General features: G+C 39.5%; 1 protein-coding gene across 1 annotated transcript in view; it reads left to right on the top strand.

Moving 5' to 3' along the window:
• Nucleotides 1-7339, top strand: part of LOC146078915 (guanine nucleotide-binding protein G(q) subunit alpha) — a 114368-nt gene extending 107029 nt beyond the window's left edge. The window contains exon 7 of the mRNA XM_083186143.1: nucleotides 5681-7339. Within this exon, the coding sequence (XP_083042269.1) occupies nucleotides 5681-5871 (191 nt within the window). The 3' untranslated portion in view covers nucleotides 5872-7339. The remainder of the gene's footprint in view (nucleotides 1-5680) is intronic.
• Nucleotides 7340-13850: the final 6511 nt, after the last annotated feature.

Here is a 13850-nt window from a genome sequence, read left to right as displayed (position 1 = left end):
AAGCTGGGCATACACTACTGCGAATTCTTGCAGCATGCAACCACTGTGGTAGAACAACGATGTCTTGATGGCACAATGCAGCCACAATGTCTTGATGGCACAATGCAGCCACAGAAATTAATCTCCCCAGATGTCACCAACACCACATAAACACAATATAGCAAAAAAAGGGGGAGGGAGGTCGGACCGGCAGCCAGATTGGAAAGACAATCTTAGGGGCATATATATGTTTAAATGTGTGGTTAACTTTGGGAAATCGCCCTCCCTAAATGGCTCAGCACAAGTGTCTAGATCGCCCCTACACATGCAGCAATCTGTGCTTAGCAACACAAGAGTAAACAAGAGAAGGGCTCACGGGAGTGGTAATGGAGGCAAGGGAGTGGCTCACAATGAGAACCTCTATATTGCTCATTCTGTAAGGAGAAATTTGAAGTTACTTACTAAGTAATCTGACTAGATTTTGAAAACATGTATTAAAAATCTTGTCAGGCGAATTGCCATCGTACCTCGGGGGTGTACACACTGAGCAATCTGTGCTTAATTTCTAAGCAATCTAGTCATATTGCTTAGAAAACAGCTTAAAATTGCCCCCTGTGTATCTAGCTTTAGGAATTCAATCCCAGACGCTATTTCCGACAGGGGAAATGCTGCTGTTTTCGGACAGCATTGAAGGCAGATTTTGACAAAACAGATGAAGTCCAATCTGTTTTATTAAAAACAGCAGCGGATTGTCGAATTCACAGATGGTTTTTGCCAATCCGCGGCCGTTTTCACCGACAGTCCCACTTTCCGACAGCCATCTCCCAACGGGGGAGATGGCTGCGGGGCCCTATTCAATGCTGTCTTCCTCGACCGCATTGAACAGGGGATCTCACAGAACGGCCGGGAATTGACGAGCTCCTGGCCGCAGCTCGCCAATTCCCGGTCACTTGCCGCGGCCACTCCACCTTCTCGTCCCGCGGCAGGTGGGACATTGAATTGCGCCTGTGATTTCTCTGTTGAGCAGACCGAGAATGGGACAGGAAGATGGTTGTCGGGCCAGCTCAACAGCCGTGACCCAATATTGAATAGCCCCCTAACCCTGAACATTATAGACTGGTCAGCCTTACATCCATTGTGGGGAAAATATTAGAAGGAATAATAAGAGATCGTATTCTAAATTTCTTAGAGAGGGAGAAGGTGATAATTAAGGCTCAGCATGGGTTCATAAAAAATAGATCATGTCAGACTAATTTAATTAGCTTCTATGAGGAAGTCAGTCGGGGGCTGTACTTAGGGAAATCTGTTGATGTAATACTTCTTGAATTCGCTAAAGCTTTTGACACGGTGCCTCATAAAAGGTTATTAATAAAACTAAGTAATTTAGTTTTAGGAGATAAAATTTGGATTAAAAACTGGTTGCACAATCGGGGACAGAGAGTGGTGGTAAATGGCATACATTCCAGCTGGGTTAAGGTCCAAAGTGGGGTCCCACCTTGTTTAATAAATGATATATATCATTATTGAATATATTATGTATTAATTTTTTAAATATACATGCAGGTTGTTTTCCATTGGTAAATTCTTCCCCAGACTGTGGAACATGTCCGTAAACCCAGTAAATAGTACATAAGCAAATCATTTGCATTACTGTTTTAAGTTTTTGGTGGGTTTTTCATGTAAGTAATTTAGGTCTGTAAAACTTTTAATGTTGCCCAACCATCAGCTGTAAGATCTCCTTGTGTCCAAAGCTCAGGATGTTAACCAAGCAGTCACCATTTTTCTGTTGCTCTACCAGCTTTGTAAGATCAATATGTTTGGTTGTGGCTGTAGAGAGAAACCTAGATTCTCAAAGTTCATTGGTAGTTTGAGCTACTGCATAGCTGCAACATCTTCACCTTCACTGCAAGATTAAACCGTTTCCCTTCTCAGTATGAACTTTCACTTATTTTCTCCCAGTCCTTTTGGATAAATGCCTCCCTTCATCCCTAAAAGAGGTGTTGGTCACATTTGATAAGACAAATATCGAAGTATGTAACTTTGGCATAGCTGTACTTGCTGTTTGCCTATCGAATATAAGGAATTTTGTATTTCTCTTAGTAAGCAGTGGACACTGCAGTCAGCGACGTATGGGATAGTGTAGGTGTACTGAATTTTGATGTGGCAGCCCCCCCCCCAATGTTAGCAACTTGCATAACACTGATAGCAGATTCGACCATACACAAACTTATGCAGAATGGCAGGACGATGACCACTGGGAGCATGTGCAGTGTCCCCTGCTAATTTGAAGAAAGGGAATTATTGGGGAGTACTAAATTTCCTTATTTTCCTTTGTGCAGCAGGGGACAATGCACTAAGTTAATGTATGGGAAACTACCAAAGCATTACTCCCGGGCGGGATAGCGGAGGGACTCCTGCAATACTGCTCTACAAAAAGATGTCGAAAGTGTCAGACTTGTACAACTTCGCAAAACTGTTTGAGTCCGCCCATGTAGCTGCTCAACCTGAGAAAGAGAAGCTCCCCTAGTGACAGCCCAAGAGGTACTAAGTGACTGAAACAAATGTGGGAATTTTTCTATGAGCATGACGATAAGCTTCACGAAGGGTAAGACTGAGCCAGCGAGCTATCTCCTGTTTTGACGCAGTCCACCACCCTTTAACTGTGCCATAAAGGACAAAAAGACTGTCCGACTCTCTTAAGGATGCCGTCCTTGAAATGTATATACGAAAAGCAAGCACTACATCCAGGGAAGAATTATTCCCTGCCAAGGCTGGAACTACAATGGGTTGATTTACATGAAATGTAGATACAACCTTGGGAAGTAAATCCCTATTTGTTCTCAACTCCACGCGGTCTCTATGAAACACTAAAAACAGAGATCTACAGGACAAAGCTCCGAGTTCCGACACTCTACGTGCTGATGCCAAGGCCAGCAATATAAAGTTAGAAACTTTAAGTCTATGGACTCTAGAGCAGGCATTTCCAACTCAAGGCACACCAACAGTGCAGGTTTTAGTGATATCCAGGCTTCAGCACAGATGGTTTAATCAGAATCCCTCAGATACTAATTAAGTCACCTGTGCTCAAGCCTGGATATCTAGAAAACCTGCACTGTTGGTGTGCCTTGAGGACCATGGTTGGGAATGCCTGTTCTAGAGGTTGAAATACCTCTGATAGTAGGAAAGACAAGACAAATCCCAAGGCTCTGTCGGAGCAACAAAAGAGTTGTAGACTTAGTACGCCTTTTAGAAAGGTCTGGACTTCAAGAATCAAAGTCAGATGTCGATGAAAGAAGACAGAGTGCAGAAACCTGGGCTTTTAGAGAGCCGAGCTGAAGGCCCGCTGATCAACCAGATTACAGGAAATCTAAAAGCCTAGGAAGACTGAATACTGCCTTAGAAAACTTACGAGATTCGCACCAGTGCACATATGCTTTCCAAATTCAATTATTATGCATGGAAGCAACCTCATTCCGTGCCCTCATCATTGTTGGAATGACAGCAGGTGGGATACCATGCCTCTTAGCAAGTCTGCTTCATTAACCATGCCGTTAAACACAGACAAGCTAATTCTGGGTAAAAGAATGGACCTTGTTGTAGAAGGTCACGTCTAAGTGGAAGGTGCCACGGTACCTCTGTGAGAAGAAGGCGGAGGTCTGTGTACCGTGTTCGTCCCGGCCAATCTGGAGCTATTAAAATTACCAAAATGGACTCTCTTTATTTGTTTGAGTACTCTTGGAAGAAGAGGAAATGAAGGGAACAGGTATATCAGATCTTCTCACAGAATTGATAGCTCACCTACCGCCACTGCTGCTTGATCCAGGGAAATGGCACAGAGGAAGCTTGTGGTTCAATCTGGACACCAAAAGGTCTATCTGAGCCGTCCCCCACCGCTGAGTCAGCTGATAAAAGACTTCCGGGTTGAGAGCCCATTCCCCTGGGTGAAAGTCTCGGCGGCTGAGGAAATGTGCTTCCCCGTTCTCCACCACTGGGATAAAAATCGCATAGAAACTGGTTGTGTAGGTCTCTGCCCACAACAGGATTGGGCGAACCTCTCTCATAGCCACTTGACTCTTTGGTTCCCTCATGGCGATTGATATAGGCAATTCGGTCTGGTCTCCCCTCGAGGAGATTGTGTGCCTGAAGTAATGCCAATTTGATGGCCCTTTACTCCAAGATGTTGATTGGAAGGCTCAATTCTTGGAGGGACCAGCAACCCTGAAAGGTGTGGCCTAGGGTTACCGCTCCCCAACCTCGGAGACTTGCATCGGTCGTGACAATGGTCCAGGTGCAGGGTCTGAAACTGCACCCCTGAAGATTTGTAGTGCATAGTCACCATTGTAGAGAGGAGCGAGCTTCCCTCAATAATACTGTCATCCTGTGCATATGAAGGTGAGAACCCGACCACTGGGAAAGAAGGTTCCATTGTGAAAGTTCAAGAGTGGAACCGACCATATGGGAGAGCCTCGCAGACACCATGCGAGGTTGGAGTACCCGACGTACCTTTCTCCTCTACTGTGTCGAAGATGAGGCCCAGAAATAGCAACATCTGAGCAGGCTGTAGTTTGGACTGCTGGGAATTTATGATCCAACCATTTTGTAGGAAAAATTGGCAAGTTTTAAGGGATAATGGTTATCCCCTGAAGATGAAGAGCCGAAAACATGCATGCATTATCTTTGGAAACACCCTTGGTGCTGATGACAGGCCAAAGGGAAGGGCTCTGAACTGGTAATGGTGATTTTGGATCTCAAATCTCAAGAACCTTTGGTGTAGTTCCCATATGGAGACGTGCAAGTATGCTTCCTTTATGTCTAGGGACAGGAGGAATTCTCTGCGTGCACTTTTTCTAATACTGTGGTCTGGTTGGGGATAGAGGTGGGAGTAGATTGCTGACACATCAAAATTCTTAAAGTGCCGACTCCTCCAGTACACCTACTCTATCCCATACGTAACTGACTGCAGTAGGAAGGAGAAATACTTGAAACCAAACAGATCTTTCACACTCTTAACCACTTAAGTGATGCCATGTTGGATGCAGTTGCAGCCTGTTGGGCTTTTGTCTTATCCATGTGACTGCCATCTGCCTCAGTTCCTCTTGTTCTTGTAAACTTCAGCAAAGAGCCATACAAACTGCACTTTAGGGCGCATGCACTGCTGTTAATGTAAAATTGTAGGTGCATTTGAGCAAATCAAGGCGCATGCTGGGCACAGAATTGCCCTGCAAACATTGTGTACCTGGCATATAATGTCGGAGTGCATAATTAGCTTTATAGCGTATACATATTAGTTAACACAAATTATTGATGATTGCACTGCATTGTGGGCCTGATTCATATATGGGAATAGAGTAAGAAAAAGCAAGTAAATCTACACCTTCTAGTTTGTACTGTAAGTGGGTTACATGTAATCTGTAGATAGCTTTCGGTGGGGTATCCAAAGTGAAATCTAAATTCCAGTGTGAAAAACAAAGCTATCCAGCATTTGTGGGATACATTCAAAAGCAGCCAGTATTTATCCTGCATGCAACAAAATGTATGTATTTGCACCCCTTGCATATAGCAACATGTTGTTTCCAGGTTCTGTTACCTACTCTATTCCCATATCTGATTAATGCCCAGTGTCTTAAAATTTTAGTGGAAGTTTACAGTCTAATAATGTTTTAATATTCTTTTTTTTTTTTTGTCTTTTTACCATAAAAAGGACCCCAGCGGGATGCACAAGCGGCAAGAGAATTTATCTTAAAGATGTTTGTAGATCTGAATCCAGACAGTGACAAAATAATCTATTCTCATTTCACCTGCGCCACAGACACTGAGAACATTCGCTTCGTCTTTGCTGCTGTCAAGGACACAATCTTACAGCTGAACCTGAAGGAATACAACCTGGTGTAACTGTGCCTGTTAGTTTTCCCAATCCCCCTTTGGGTCATTGAAGAAATACAAGAAGGACTGTATTATCTATAAGAGGAAAAGAAACAATTTGCATAATACTAATTTATTGCCGTCCTGAACTCTGCGAATGTTCAGAGTTTGTATTAATTATTATTATGATTTTATTTAAACTATGTAGAGGAAAAACAAAATGCTGCCATAAAGGTGCGGCACCATTTTCTAGGAGAAAACGACTTCTGTTTTGAATTGTAAGTCGTGCACTCATAAGGGCCGGTTTCATTTGTATTGCTTTTTAATTTTTAAGGATAGAGCAGGATGCTTTTAATTCTGCATGATGCTCCGAGGCTCCTTCTTTAAAGTATTTTAAGCTTTTCCAGTTCAGATTCTCGTAAGGTTTCCCATATAATAATGACCCCTTTCTGAGCCGCTTACACTAGTAAAAAAAAAATTAGGCTTAACTTTTGTGGTTTGTTATTTTCTTTTTTAAATTGAAGTCCTCATCTTTGCTAATTTATATACTTTTTGAAGGATAAAAAGTATTGAAACTGTGATTTTTAAATTATTGACATGTATAAAGTAGACTTCGTTTTTGGTACTGTCTTTTGTCACTGAGGTAAGATTTAAAGAACTCATCAAGCAATAGGTACGTGAGTTCAAAGCTTAGCCATCCACATATTAAGATGACCGACAAAATGGCAGATAGGTGATTGAAGTGTCTGTTTTAAAATTACCAAAACGTACTAAAAATGGAACAGAAAAAAACGTTTGGTTGTTTAGCGTGCCATTTTTATTTTTTTAATGGAAGGGGAAAAAGAACTTGGTGATATTTTATGTTTTACTTGCACATCCAAAATGTTGGGAACACTAAACACTGTCCCCCGATTTAGTGCATTGTGTTTAACTATACGATTTTTTTTCTCTTACTTTTGTTGGTGGGATTATAGAGCTGAGTGAATAATTTGTGCAAAACCAATATCCAGTTGCCAAATCTGGCACTTTTTTTTGTATTGTACATAGACCATTAAAATGCCAAAACTGATTAGGTTCCAATTTCATCTGATGTCTGCAAAATAAGCCATTTCTCTTCATATTGTAGATGTTTTTTCCCTAGTATTCCATTATATTTGCCAAACAAGCAGTGCATGTATTATCTGTGCTGGTAGCCTTGTATTTAAGGATGTTGTCTTGTGCCCTATAAATGTGGTGAAGGAGGTGCTATACAGATAATTGGTTGGGTTTTTAGAACTTCAAATGTGAGCAGAAAAGGACCTACAACGCCGGTTTAAGTGCACTCAGCTGTTCTCCCGGTTTATAAGAACGGTTCAAAATATAGAACACGGTAAGCGGGGACCTTTTATTTTAAATACATGAAGAGCTGCTGTTGTGCATTTTCTGTAAAACCATATTAAAAAAAAAAAAAAGTTGATGTCAAAGTATTAATCCTAAATTTATTAAATCCATAGAAATATATTTTTCCTTTATTCTTACGCATAACCTTGCAGTTTTGTCTTGATATTGTTTTGGCAATTACTAATTTGTAGCGTTATTGCAATCTGCCCAATTATTTGGGGAAGGGGGTGCTAAACTGTGCCATTTGTTTTATTGCTATGCAGCATGTGGGGTGGTGAGAGACGGTTATAAATTCTGACACCACTGCCTCAGGGATGCAGGGAAGTATTGATTACAGAAATGATGTCTACATTTAACCGCTTCAGTCCTGATATATATCTGTATACTGGACGTTGGAAGTATTAAATGTCTCTAGCAACACAAAAAAACTCCCTTCCCTAACTTTTGTTTCAATTAGTTCTTCTCTGCACCCTCAGAATACACATGTAATTTAACACGTATAGTAAAATAAAAATACTGTTTTGTAGGTATTGTGCAATTATAAATGCTATAATCATTGTATGCACATACATTTTATAAAAAAAATATATATATATATATATATATATATATATATATATATATATATATATATATATATATATATATATATATATATATATATATATATATATATAGCAGCATCCGTATTGGCTTTGTAATCATTAGTTTTTTGGCAAATTGAATGTGCTGTATTGATAAATATGTATCTATGTAATTGTATTGTATGTCTTATAGCATATTCACATTTCAAATATTGTTACTTTATTTTTATTTCATTTTCTAGAAGTTTTTTTTTTTTTTTTTTTTTTTTTTAAGGAGAATGTACATTTTATTGGTCAGATTTTACTTTTCAATATATATATATTGAATATAAACAGCTGTCATCTAAAATATTTCTGAAATGAGGTACATTTACAATGGATGCCTACAAAATGAAATAAGTGTTGGCACTGAAGAGCTTTCATTTTTAAGACTCCATTAATGTGCGAAATGTTGACTGATTACAGTTGAAGCTTTCTGTTCCATACAGTAATGGCAAGTGTATAGTCTATCCACACAAGATACGGATAAAACTGTTGGATACATCTTTTCAGCCATTGGACGTTCAGAATCTTGTCACAATCCACTGAAGGGCATGGACAATTATGACTGGCTTTTTGGAGGGGTAAAATAAACATTAAGTAAAAGTAAAATATGTATATTTTAATCTGAACATTTTTATGGTCCTTAAAGGCACACCTATTGCTTTTGCAAAGAGTATTTCATTGCCTAACAAACCTAAGTATATCACATACGTACAGTATATTATACAAAGTGTTATAACACTTCTAATGTATATAATTGTCACCAATGTTGAATTTATAGTCCGTGAAAATATAAGTATATATTTGTTTTTGTTTTATTTTTAATGATGCTGTGACAGAAATGAAAATTGACACTGAAGCTTCACAAGATTTAGTATTTAGCTTTTTTATGTTTGTTTTTTGTTAGGGTGGGGGATCTTCTAATGAAACGATCTTGTTGTTATTTCTATGTACAAACTTATTTACAGTAACCCTTTTACTATAGGATGGGGAAAGTGCCTCATCCTCTTGAGAATATCCCAGTGAAAGTGATTAAGCCTTTAGATGATGGTGGCTTAAAGATGGCTCCTTGGTCTCCTCATGGCCATTAGACCTGATTTGCTTTCTGACCTGCTTATGCCATTACAAATAACACCAACTGATTTCTGTGATTGTTCTTTTAAATTATGACGGTTCCCAGATAAAGAACAAATTATAGCAAACCAATGCAAATATTTTTTTTATATAAATAGAAAAATCCCTGTTTCCCAATTTATATTTCTTGCTCATATTTAAGAAACCCACACTTGAACAAAACTAAAATGAATGCACAGGAGTTCCTATGAAGAATGTATCTGCGTTAACAGATCTAACTGTCTTGCCTTACAGAGCTCCATATAAGACATTTGTGCCTCAAACCCCTAAAGCTGTAGGCAAAAAAGATGATATATATAATTAGAAATTATAGAAATGTTTTTGTTTTATTCCTTAAATAGTTGCCAAATGGAGTGCTTTCATTGAATGTCCTGCATGGGAACCTAAACCATAGCTAGCACAAGAAAACTGTAATATGTGTGCTTTTGAAATAAATTACCTTAAACTTGACTTTTTTTTTTTTTTACCGTTTATATCCAACTAACTGTTAACGCGCTGTACAGCAGTGGTGAGGACAGATTACTTGACTTGTTTTAAGTACAGGCTATCTTAATGTGCTGGTGTTCTTTGAAGTAATTCTGACACACCTCTGCCAAAGAGGAAAAATATATGGTACAGGCACTTCCCAGCGGATTGTATGCAAATCACATGCGATATTTGCATACAATTCAATCTGCGATGCGATTTAGCACACCCCCACCGCGGCAGTACTGGTCCTCCCGACTTGTTCATACCCCCACTATCCACGTCAGCATGGAGTTGAATTTATAAAGTGTGGCAAGCGCAGTGATCCACCGAAGTGTGGCGATCGGATGCAGAAACCGATCCCGAATCGTGGTGAGCGCAGAGAGCCCCGCGAGGGAAAGCGGAATACATGTCCCCATGTGGATAGTGGGGGAATGACCAGGACGCGTACCGTGTCTGCTCGCCACGTTTCTGGCTGGCATGGATAGTGGGGGTGTGCTTAATTGTGTCATGGATCGAATCGTATGCAAATACCATGTGATATTTGCATATGATTTGCATACGATGCAATCCACATGAAAGTGCCGCCGTGAAACTACACAGGTACCAAATATATATATATATATATATATGTGTGTGTGTGTGTGAGGGGACACATTTTAGAGCATTGCTGGACCTAACAGCACTTTAGTGAGTGATTGTATACTTTCTCTAAATGTGCAGGGGAAAAAAAATTATATATATATATGTGTGAAGAAATGTGGGGTGCAAGGGCTGCAGGGTGAGTGGCTTTGTTCACTTTTACAACCTGCTGTGGTACAGTACAGTGAAACAACTAAAACTCTTACTTCCCTACTGGTATTGCATCACTATTGGCATATATCTTACCATTCCTAATAAAAATCTATCTCTGGTTTCGATTGTATGCTGTTTTTCACTTTAAAAACTGCTGTTTCTAGCCCTACTTTCTATTAATTTTATGGATATCATTTCAAAAGTATGTTTATAATACATCCAACCAAAGATCCACAAATTGTATATGTAAGTTCAATGATACATAAACACGGATGTGTTTGTGTGTATTCCTTGATTACGCTATGCTATTTATATGTTATTCTGGGATGTCATCCTGCCACAATTTATACTAGACAGAAGAACCGATATTGGAATGTGGTACACTTTTTGACTTGATAAATTGAGCATCTTTTTTTTTTTCCTCGTTAATTTGGCTTAAAATTTTAAGTTCTACTTTTTATTTTAATGTTTAGTATCAAATTAAACAGTGATGCATTATGTCTTCTACGCGTTATAATGTTAATTTGTACATGATACATTTATAAACTTGATGAGTTGAGTAAGCTTTTTCCTTTCCCAGTTGTTTGTCATGGGAATATCTGACTTAATCCAACAGTGTCTCTCCATGCTTATTAAGTGTAAACCTGTTTTTTAGTAATATCAAAATATCTCAAGTTTGATAAGGCTTTATTTCCAAAAGAGATTTTGATGTAGAACAATATTAATTACAATTCAGATGTTCTTTAGGACAATTTCAAAATATAACCTAAAAATAGTTGAGCATTTACTCACCTTACCTTAAATATCTCAGCTCAGCGCTTCAAACTGGTACCCTTGACACTGTGGTGCAGCCAGCATTTTCTTCAATTCTGGTGCATGTAGACTAGCTCCTTCTATTCCCCCATGTGTCTTTTTTTATTTATTTTTTCTCACTGTCTCTAGGTTGGAGTAGGGATGTTTGATGTTTTATGCTGCACAGGGCTTACATCACGTTCCAATTCCTGGCAAAATGCCTCCTGGAACGGTTTATGGCTCGCTGTGGCATTGCTAGCTTTTCGCTTCACTCCAAAAAAGCCATAGGAAGCCGGACATACAGTACTTCTGGATAGAGACTCTGTGTGACAGCAGCAATCTGTACAGTTGCTATCTGTGGCACTGGATCAAAGAACCAAGACTGAATAGGAGCCTACTCTGGGCAGATGCTATTAATGGAAAATTAGCTGTTTTTGCCCTGTCTTCCCTGCATGTATACAGCTTTTAGCTATAGACGAACGAAAAAAAAGAGGACTCTTTTTGGTACTTGTTTCCTAGCACGGCGCCACCGATTTTTGATTGTATCCATCGGGTCAAAAAAATCGCGTCCATCGCATGCCAACCAAATCGCATGCGATGCGATCGACCCGATTTTACATTGATTTCAATGTAAAAAGCCCCAAACCCCCCCTCATGTTTTAAATGCCCCCCATTGTTAACGCCACCCCACTATTGACGCAACCTGAAGCGTGGCAAGCGGCGGCGGTACGCGTCCTCCGACCTTGTCATACCCCTACTATCCATGTCGGCGTGGAATTGATTTTATAAAGTGTGTCGAGCGCACCGAGCCCGAAGTGTGGCGAGGGGACATGGATACCTTCACAGGTATCCGCGTCCCCTCGCGGGCTAACAGATTTGGGTGGAGTTTGTACTTCAAACTGATATCTATATTGCAATCTAAAAATAAAGCACCCAGTATTTACCCTGCACAGAAACAGAATAACACCCAAATCTAACTCTCGGCACATGTTACATCTGTCCCCCCTGCAGTGCACATTGTTTTTTTGCGAGTGAACCAGAATCAGGCCCTAAATCTCTGCCCAAACAGCTATTCTTTAGGTAAGCCCTTACTATTGGTATTGTGGTTTGGTTCTTCAAAAACTTATAAAGTCAGTTGTAATTAGCATATTTTTGTTACTATGCCTACAAAAATTGGAACCTCAAAGAAGCGTATTAACCCTTTCAGTGCCAACATCTGTGAGATGTTTAAAATATCTGATAAAAATGCCAGCATTGCTCATATTTCTTATATAAATTCAGGTAAAAAATGTGTATTAAAAAAATTATTATATTTACTATAGAAGGTAAACATAACAGGTCATTCCGATGAATACAAATGTTTGCTTGGCAATTTTCATACCTATTTTGACAAATTCAGTTGGCACTCAAAGGCTTAAGCGTTTTAAAAATGTGTGTATTTTATGACCAACAATGCCTATTGATCAGTAATTGTGTTGATTTATGCATAACCTGTAATTGCTTATAATCAATTACAGTATGATGCAGCTTCTTCAAAGTGTAAACTTATATTTAAGAGATCGGTTTTCTTTTTTACTTATAAAGTTAGTGTGGCCAAATGTTAAGTTGCCTTACTAGGATTTTACTATACAGATTGTTGTAGTGTTACACATAGCAGCATGCTTATTTCAGCACCACGGGAGCCATGCATACACATGCTTTCACTTCCGCGCCTCATACCCTTTGCATTGCAGACTCGCAGATGCCACTATTCATAGTGCTGACGCGATGTGTGTGCCCATGTGTACGCCCATGTGTACGCATAGTGGCAACTATGTAAAAGGACACTTCTGTAATGTATCCAGTTGAAATGTATTTGTTCTAGCTGGTGTGCAGTGCTGCAGTGGAAGAATTGAGATCTTCCACCAATTCCATTGGCAGATGGGGAAAAAATAGATTGTGGATTAGTTTGCTGCAAGCAGATTTGGAAAAGCATTTTTAGACGTTTTGGAATTTGCTTACCCACTAATTGAGTACAGGAACACTGAATCAGCTTGCCTTTGCTTTATCCTGATTGATTCAGCAAGTGTCCTTACAAAAGCGTCAATAAATCTGTCTTTCTCAGTGTGTAGTATGTCTTTAATATCTACGTTGTGCAATGTGGAGCCTTTGCAAATAAAGGCTAAAAGGATAGATGGCCTTTGCTTTCCTGCACTCCAGGGCTGCAGATGCAGCACTCTCACTGGCTGCTTTGCCATATGAAGACTATCCCAAGATAAATCGGCTGCCTACAACAAAACCGCAAAATTAAAGAAACAAAAAGTTTCAGGCGTCTGTATTGCAGACAAATTATATTCTGGTCTCTCAAGACAGTCCAATTTTGTGGGTTGTACAGAAGATCTGTGATCTACAGTATGCTTGGTCTCATTCAACTAGGCTAGTGTGTGTCATGGGGTACCAGCTAGTATTTCAGGAAGGTCCCCCAAGACAAACATGTTTGGTGTCAAGCACCACTACAACATAACTAGAAATTACTGTTCTAAAGGAAACTGCTCAACATACTGCCACTGATACCCCTGCAAATCAAGAGAGACAAAAAGAACATCTGCTCCTTCCTTTCAGGTCTATATTAAATTTAGGAGGACTAAACTATTTAATCCATGTAAAGCAATTTTGTGGGAATACCTTGAATACACTTCTTATGGCGAGAAGGGGAATATTTCAGACCTTTAAAATTAATCTCAGAGTATTCAATGATTTTTGCGAGCTATGACCGTGAGCAGTGCACATGCCGTTTCCACCTCACTAGGTTTTTGAAAGGAAGGAGAAACAGCGCGT

Source organism: Crinia signifera, chromosome 1 (genome assembly GCF_055691185.1).
Source record: "Crinia signifera chromosome 1, ASM5569118v1, whole genome shotgun sequence".
NCBI lineage: Eukaryota > Metazoa > Chordata > Amphibia > Anura > Myobatrachidae > Crinia > Crinia signifera.
The sequence above is the reverse complement of the archived record's forward strand: the minus strand, read 5'-3'. Positions and strand labels throughout refer to the sequence as shown.